The following is a 9033-nucleotide window of genomic DNA, read 5'->3' as shown; positions in this document are numbered from 1 at the left end:
ATTAATTGTTTCCCAGGATTAGTATACATATTTATATATAAAGATATTATATATATTTATATATTATATGTATTGTGGTTGAGAAAAATCTTTTGTGGACTATAGAAATTTCATACTAATGATATTCCACACATTTGACATTTAATCTTTAAATATTTTCCTGATAACTTGTTATGTATTGAAGAAGTGGAATGATTGGAATCCCATTACTTCATCAATACTTTTCTGCTAGCACAGAGTTATATGCATACTTTAATGTCCTGGCTATCATAAGTTCCAAGAATGCAGTACAAAAATATGCTTTCAAAGTTCTTGAAATAGCTGACCGTATAATATTTTTAATTTTCCTATCTATGAATTCCTCTTTCTTACTTTAATAAAATCTTACTTTTAAAGTATCTCAAAATATCTCTTTTTACCTTTGGTAAGTAGAAGGATTAAGACTTATATTATGTTCCAGTATGTTGATACATTTGGGGTTTGGGTCTAATTATGCCATGACCTAGCTGGGAACTTTGGAAAAGATCATTCCTTTGGACCTCAGTTTCCTCATCTGTAAAATACTATGTAAGGTTTCCTATAGCTGTAAAATTCCATGACTCCTTAATTTTGCATGGCCTCTGCTCATGGACCCTATTTGCAGTGTTTATATAACTATTAAGAATCCACTGTTAGGATCTAACTTCTAAATGAAATCACATATTGAGATCTGATGGTATATACAGCATGCACTTGGCATTTAGACACACACATGTACTTAACATACACGTTACATATATTGAGTCCTCAGACTATATGATGTATTATTATATTCATTTTTCAGATACAGAAATTGAGAATCTGGATGATTACTTTTTAGAAATTTCTAAGATTATGTCAAAGTCTGAATTTAATCCTTATTCTGACTCTCTCCAAAGCTCACATACTTTCCACCACAGTAAATTTTCTCTGAATGTAAAAGTTTCAGACTAGGAAGAAAACCAGTACAAAAGTGGTCACTATTAATTGAATCAATAAGTAGACACTGAATTTTTCCTTATGTAAGTTTTTAAAAACCCTCTGTTCAAAGTATGTAACTGACTAGGCTCATTTTATTTCCCTCTTCTGTTCACATCCGTTCAAACACCCAACTGAGTAACCTAAGTCACATTTCTGTTAGGTTCAAAAGTGCCCTGGGTATCATTTAATCCAGCCCAGTCATCTCACAGTTAAGGGTTCTGAACTGAAACGTAAATGCCTGAAGTAGAATGAACAAACAAACAAATAAAAAATATGGTATTAGAATCCTGGCTTCTTAACTCCTACCCATTTGCTGCTGTCAAAATTTTTGATATTATCTCTTTGTGTTTTTTCTTTCCACATAAATTTTTGTTCTCACTTAACCAGGTGTCTTTTCTGGGAAAATCTGTTTTAAACCGTTACTTTCTAGTAGCCAGACGTGCTGAAATCGTCTTAGGTACTGCCTACTAGTCATCTCTCCTCAAAGCTTTCTCTTTAATAAGTTCATTTATTCCATAGTCTTTCATCACATATTTATTTGGCACCTGCTTTGGATATACTGTAAGGTATTGGTAATTTATAGCAAAAATTTTAGCAATTTGTGGAAATTTATAAAGAAATAAAAGGAATTCCTGCCTGTTGACAGCTTACAGTCTGAGAAGTTAAACTTATGATTTTCAGAAGTTTCTGTACTTTTGACTGTTTACTCAATTTCTACTAACAAGACAACCAAGTCCAGTACCACATCAAGCAATGTTTTCTACATGTATAGAACATGTATTCATTATTTAACTGCCTTCTAGAATACCTGTAACTATTATTGATGAGCCCTGAAATACACATTTTAATTTCCTTGAGTAAATTTATATATATTTCTGTTATACAATTTGAATTTCATCCACAAGTTTCTGATACCGTGAATTTTGAAACAAGGTGATTAGAAATATTGCTCTAATACAGTTTTATGGCTATTTTTCACAAATAATGCTGTGTAAAAAAATCCATGAGTAATGGACTTTATTGGGTAGAGTGCTTTTTACTCTCTGATAGTAGGTCCAAATTCTAAGCCCAAATACATTTTAATCAGGTAACAAATGATATTACACTACCCTTAAATAAACTTATTAAAGGAAACAAATCCTCCAATAAAAAATATCCTGTGTATTCTCTGAGAGGATATGGCTATAATAGAGGAAAAGAGGGAAATGTGGAGAGAAAAGAAAACATGGCCTGTCTGGGGCATCTGGCTCACTCAGTCTGTTAAGTGTTTGACTTTGGTCAGGTCATGATCTTGAAATTCACAGGTTCAAGCCCCATGTTGGGGTCTGTGCTGACAGCCCAGAGCCTGAAGCCTGCTTCAGATTCTGTGTCTCCTTCTCTCTCTGCCCCATTCACGCTCTGTCTCTCTGTCAAAGATAGATAAACATTAAAAAAAAAAAAAAAACCAGAGACAAGGAGGCAAACCATAAGAGTCTTAACTACAGAGAACAAACTGAGGGTTGATGGAAGGGAGGTGGGTGGGGAGATGGGCAAAGTGGGTGATTGACATAAAGGAGGGCACTTATGATGAGCACTGGGTATTGTATGTAAGTGATGAATCACTAAATTCCACTCCTGAAATTCATATTATAATATATGTTAACTAACTCAAATTTAAGTAAAAAATTGAAATGTTGAGAAAAAAAATAAAATGTGGCCTGTCTGGTAGGACTTCTTTCCTGCAGCACACAACATCATACTATTTATCAATGACATTTTTAAAAAATCAAATAATACATTCTTGAACTTAGCAAGAGAATTATTTTGATCTAACTCAATTAAATTAGAATGCCCACTAAAAGCATTTATAGGTCAAGTTACAGGACCTCTTTGGGGATTTAATACTTTATCAGGAAATAAACAGTCATGTCTTTCCAACTTAAAATGAAAGCCACCCAGGCTTCTCTTCCTTTCTTGTCACCTTTCTTATGCAGCTTTATTTTCATTTTCCAGAATTCTGTGGAAGATATTCTGGTAGCTTATGTATATTCAGACAATTGATTTAAAAACAATACTGCTGACATGCGACACTGCTTTTATATTATTCCAACTTTGTAAATGAACAGAATATTTGCAGAGAGTGTATTTATTTAAAAAACACCCATTAAAGAGACCATATTAAATGATCTATGAACTAAATTTTGAAGAATTGCCACAAGGATTCTCAAAGACGCTCATAAGCAATTGCCCTTGTTCTGGCTGTTATTATCTGCTTATGGAATTTCTCTCGGGGCATATGAGAATCATACCTCTTGTGGATATAACATATTTGTTTTTAAAAATGTTATCCTGTGGACTAAATTCTGTCTCTCTCTTTTTCATGGTTGGATCATTAATTCCAGATTTATTAGTTTTAGCAGCGATCTATAGGAATGCAGTTGTACTCTGAAACAGATAAACGAAAGCAGGTGAACTTTCTGAACCATTTTAAGTCATCCTTAAATGTAATTTATTTATTTTGAATATTGCCATTTTCTAGACATTTTCAATAAAATCCAATAATAACTCCTCACTGTCATTTTCAGATTCACAAAGGTTTCATGAAATCTCCTTTTCCATTTTTGTTTAATTTTTTTAGATGTTTATTTTTGAGAGAAAGACACACACACACACAGAGCCCGAGTGGGGGAGGGGCAGAGAGGGAGACCCAGAATCTGAAGCAGGCTCCAGGCCCTGAGCTGTCCGCACAGAGCCCAAAGTGGGGTTTGAAGTCACAAACCTAGAGATCATAACCTGAGAGGAAGTTGGAGGCCCACCGCCTGAACCACCCAGGCCCCCTCCTTTTCCATTTTGTTCAACTCTTTCATTTCCTCCTTGATTTTTGGAAATTGGAACGGGCAGAGAATGGTCTCTTCTGGATCCTGGTCTTTGTCTTGCTACTTTGTTTCTACAAAGCAGGCACATTGAAGGTAAAGCCTTCTTCCTAACTCCCAGTCTGTGTCTTCAGCTTTCCCTGACTGCGGAACAAAAGCTTTTTAAAAAGTTGAAACCAAAACAAATCAGGCAATAAATCAAATTTTGAGAACAGGGAGAATTTAATGAGATTACACTGGTTTATCCATTTACATATTAAATTTGGAGATATTTTTCACAAAATATTTTACTGGTCTTCAAAAGTATAACTCTGCCATTATGATAGCAGATTAATAGTGTTTTAAATTGTTTTTCATTTTTCTGGCCTTTCCTTTCATACCTGAATGGATCCCTAGCAGCACAGATGATGGCATTTCGATGTTCTCCCTGGAAAATTATGACAGTAATGGTGGTAGCTTATGCTAATACAGCTTTTCCTATGTGCCAGATATCTTTCAAGCATTTTACAGATATTAACCCATTCTCTCTTCATCTAGACCCCATCGTGTAAGTACTGTGTATGATCCTTATCTTAGAAATGAAGCATGAGATAAAGTCCCACAGCTCATGAAGGGCAGAGCTCAGATTTGGACCCACGTAGTTTGACTGTGGAGTTCTGTCATATGGGAAGGACAATAATTTTTGGAATTAGATGGGTGGCTGAGTTAGTTGAGCATCTGACTTTGGCTCTGGTCATGATCTCATAGCTCGTGAGTTGGAGCCCCATGTTAGGCTCCATGCTGACAGCTCAGACCCTGGAGCCTGCTTTGGATTCTGTGTCTCCCTCTCTCTCTGCCCCTTCCCCCCCACTCATGCTCTGTCTCTCAAAAATAAATAATAAAAATTAAAAAAATAATTTTTGGTACTAGAAGAGCTCCATAGTAGGAAGGATAGGATGTTTGGCTCACAGTCTATAGGATTCAAGAGACAATAGTCAAGAGGTGAGGCCAGTTTTCAGGTGATTCTGACACGTTTACATTTGCAATAGTAGCACCCATATTGATTGTGAAGGTTGCCCCACCTGCCACCTGGAACATACAGGGGCATTTACATTCATCATGGAGCACAGTCAAGGGGGGAAGTCATTCTCATGATTGAAACTCCAGTTGGAAGTTCTTTCATATATCAGCCACATACATGAATCTAAATGTCTTTGTGCCCATAGGTTTGGTTGAGCCTACATGTATTTAGATACATCTGAATGGGGGTTCCATCCTGAAGATTCAGAAATATTTTGTTATTTAAAATCACCAAACCACAGTGTGGGTCAACTAAACACAGACCTGAAAAATACAGCTAAGAGTTGGTAATTGCATAATCCATCCTCACAGGTGCTCCCAGATGACCATGAGAATGTCACAGTTGTGTTTTGATAGCTAGCATCCTGGCTTGTCCACATCTTTCCATCTTGGATTTTTGTTTTTGTCCCCTCTCAACTTACCTCAGTTTTCCTGGGACTTTCCCGGTTTTAGAACTGAAATTATGGTTTCCCAGGAACCTACCAGTGATTGACAAACAGAGATAGAAAGTCTCCTTTCTTCCTACATTTTTTATATCCCTCTTTTATCTCCTTCATCCCTGACTCTCTGCCATAATAATAAATATAATCCCTAGATATTAGGGATAATAATCTGTATAATTCCTAGTTTTATAGGAGGTTTGGGGTCTAGGATTACAAAGTTTCTGAGAAAATTTTTTGAAAACTTTTATTTCTAAATTACACTAGCTATAAATGTTTATGCATATTTATCTATTATTTTGGTATATTTACCTCTAGTGACAAAAGTAATAACTGGTAATCCATATGTTTATTAGTATCTCTCTGAAAAAGAAGCTATGAAAAGAGTATTTAAATTTTTTATTTATTACAGACACAAAATATACTTAATAGCTTCTGGAACTACAAAGGTAACTGCAATTAAGGATGCGTGTATTTTTTTCCAACCAAGTTAGGTAAATATTTCTACCTAAGTCTATATATATTCTATGTTTTGTATCATGCACACACACATACAAATTTTATACATTTTATTGATTTTTTTAAGTTTATTTCTTTTTGAGCGAGAGACAGAGAGAGTGTGGCAGGAGTGGGGAGGGCAGAGAGAGAGGGAAAGAGAATCCCAAGCAGGCTCCACGCTCCCAGCAGGGAGCCTGATGCGGGGTTTGAACTCAAAACTGTGAAATCATGATGGGGGCCAAAACCAAGAGTCAGATGCTTAACTGACTGAGCTACCCAAGTGTCTTATATTTTGTTGAGTTTTAAGTTATCTCTTATTCATTTGGATTCTAGGTTCTTAATTGATTAAGATTAAACTTGAATTAAGATACTGACCTTTTTTTCTATAAAAAATAGTTATTTGAAACTAAAACAGTATCATGTCTAACAAAAATAGTTATTAAGAGTTACTATATGCTAGGTACTATTTTAAGTGATTTTCATGTATTCATTAAATCCTCAAACCCACTGAGATTGCTACTGTTGTTATCATCTGCATTTTACCCTATGGATCAGAGAAATGGCATCCCTCATCTAGAGTAACTGAGATTGTAGGTGTTGGAGGTGATATTCCAAGCCAGCAGTCTGCGTGTAGTGTCTGTGTCAATAACTGTTGCACAGACTCTGCAATTATGGGAAACACATCTGATGATGAAAATGAAGTCAGAAGTTAGAGAAGGGTCAGACTACATCAAATTTGAAAGTGGACTTGTGAAAGCTCACTGGGCTTATTTCATTTTTCTTTTCCGGGCAGAGTGTGGTGGCCGACTAAAAGCTGACCTGAAACCCAGAGATCTATACTCTCATGCTCAGTTTGGTGATAACAACTACCCAGGACAGGTCGACTGTGAATGGCTGGTAGTGTCAGAACGCGGCTTTCGCCTGGAGTTATCCTTCCCGATTTTTGAAGTGGAGGAAGAAGCTGACTGTGGCTATGACTATGTTGAGCTCTTTGATGGTCTCGATTCAACAGCGGTGGGGCTTGGTCGATTCTGTGGATCAGGGGTAAATACGGTACCAACAGGATACCACAGCCAGATTAAAAAAAAAAAAAAAAGTCCAGTGATTCATGATTGTTATGTGTACCATATACAAATTGGCAATGTTTTTACAAAAACAGGTTACACTGTATTATTATTATTGGCTTGACAAATGATACCATGCATCTTCTCCCTTACCTCTTCTCCATCTCTAGTGAATTTTCTCAATTATCTCATGTGAGAGGGATGCATTTAGTAGCTATAATTTCCTGTTATGGTCCACATTCTAACTTTTTTATCACATTTTTATTGTGTAAGTAATACTCAAACCTTTAAGAATCTAAAGGCAATAAATTTAAACACACAACTTGACAACTGGGTAAACTTCCTAAATTAAAGCATAAAGGAAAAGTAATAGGCACACAATTCATATTGACATTTTCCTCTCAGCGGATACACTTGCAGTAGGTCCATCACTGGTATGTGGGATTAGCACTACCAGAATGTTGTTCCACTGCAGTGTGTCACTTGTGCATGGGACAGAGTTCCAGATACAGGTCTCAGAGTGTCCCCGTGAGAAATAAGAAAAAGGAAAGCTTAAGATTTCCTCAATACTTGTTTTTTCCCCAGGACTCCCTGGATAAATATCAAGTGGTCTTCTGAAGACTTATTTTGTTCAGAAGACATTAGTCCCATTTTTTTCTTTTCTTTTTTCTTTCTTTCTTTTCTTTTCTTTTTTTTTTGTCAGTGTCTATTGCTTAAATAATACTGAATACTATTGAAATCCTGTCGAAATACCAGCTGCAATGAACCAAAAAAAACACCTTGGTATTTGGATTATTAAAACAGGAAGGAATGGATGATTTGGATTCCAGAACTGCCTCTGCCTCAGAGCACCTTCTGAAACAAATTTGATACCTCTCTATGCTCTTTGAACCTCACTTTATTTATTTGTAAATCAAAGGAACTTGACTTAAAATTTTAGGGGGGGAAACACACCATTTTCTGGAACTTGAAAACACCCTTCTGTTCCAAGCCCAGCTGTCTCTGACTATGATCTTGAGCATGTCATTTGCTTCTCTGAAACTCACATTCGCTCATCTGTAAATGAAGTCACTCATATTCACTAGTTAAGGTTGTTGAGAGGATTAAGTCATATATACCCCACCCCCCCAAAAAAATCCCAAACATGAATTTCAATGAAGAAAAGAATGACTCATTCTGTTTATTTATTTGCCTGTTTGTTTCTTTTTGTCTGTAGCCACCAGAAGAAATCTACTCCATTGGGGATGCGGTTTTAATTCATTTTCACACCGATGACACAATCAACAAGAAAGGATTTCATATAAGATACAAAAGCATTAGATATCCAGACACAATGCATACCAAAAAATAACACCAAAACCTCCATCGGAACATCAAGGAATGTGCATAATGGCGAGAAGACGTATTTTTTTTTAATGAAGATATTAGCACAAATGTTTTGTATAATAAGTTTGAACGGAAGAAAACTGTAAGACCAGAATTCGCTCTGTACCACAAGAGAAGTTTTTGGCTGACTCTGATCAGCATTACCAGGAGACTGGAACTCCCATGCTTGACAGTATAAATTGAAATAAAGCTGGCGAAAGGGCATCCTGTTACTTGAAGGAAGGCTCCACAAACTTTTGTTGACAGCTTGACATAGATGCCTTGCAATTCAGGCAGTGCATTTCAGGGTCTGTGACCTTGCAGAGTGTTCTTTTTGAATTTTTCAAGATTTGGGAGAAATAAAATGATCTTGCTGGTCATAAACTGAAAAACCCTCTTCCTGCGTCTGAGGATAATTGCTTTGGTTTTGTATCTTGGATACAGATCCACATAGGATGTTGGGAAATGGGAGTCTTTTGAGGGTGCTTTGTACTTTAATTGTGGGCGTGTCCAATGTCTGGAAACGGGAGTACTTCAGCTTCCATTACTTTCACTTGCAGGCCAGATTCAAATGAGACACAAATGATCTTGTGACCACCTCGGTTTCCTGGCATTTTGACAAGTTGGAAATGTCAATAGTGTCCATGATTGCAGTTAATCTCTAGACATCATTTATTTAAATGCTGGAAAATGCCCATCAGATTGGTAAACTCCGTTCTTTCAGTGAAAGTGCTGCCTTTTCACACCAAACTTAAG

At 36.3% G+C, this 9033-nt stretch overlaps 1 protein-coding gene across 1 annotated transcript in view; it reads left to right on the top strand.

The window, feature by feature from the left end:
* Window positions 1–8263, top strand: part of TLL1 (tolloid like 1) — a 210187-nt gene extending 201924 nt beyond the window's left edge. The window contains exons 20-21 of the mRNA XM_077752745.1: window positions 6642–6892; window positions 8129–8263. Coding sequence (XP_077608871.1) covers window positions 6642–6892; window positions 8129–8263 — 386 coding nt within the window. The remainder of the gene's footprint in view (window positions 1–6641; window positions 6893–8128) is intronic.
* Window positions 8264–9033: the final 770 nt, after the last annotated feature.

This window comes from Crocuta crocuta, unplaced genomic scaffold (genome assembly GCF_008692635.1).
Source record: "Crocuta crocuta isolate KB4526 unplaced genomic scaffold, BGI_CrCroc_1.0 scaffold346, whole genome shotgun sequence".
NCBI lineage: Eukaryota > Metazoa > Chordata > Mammalia > Carnivora > Hyaenidae > Crocuta > Crocuta crocuta.
Note: the sequence above shows the minus strand (reverse complement) of the source record. Positions and strands in the feature narration are given on the sequence as shown.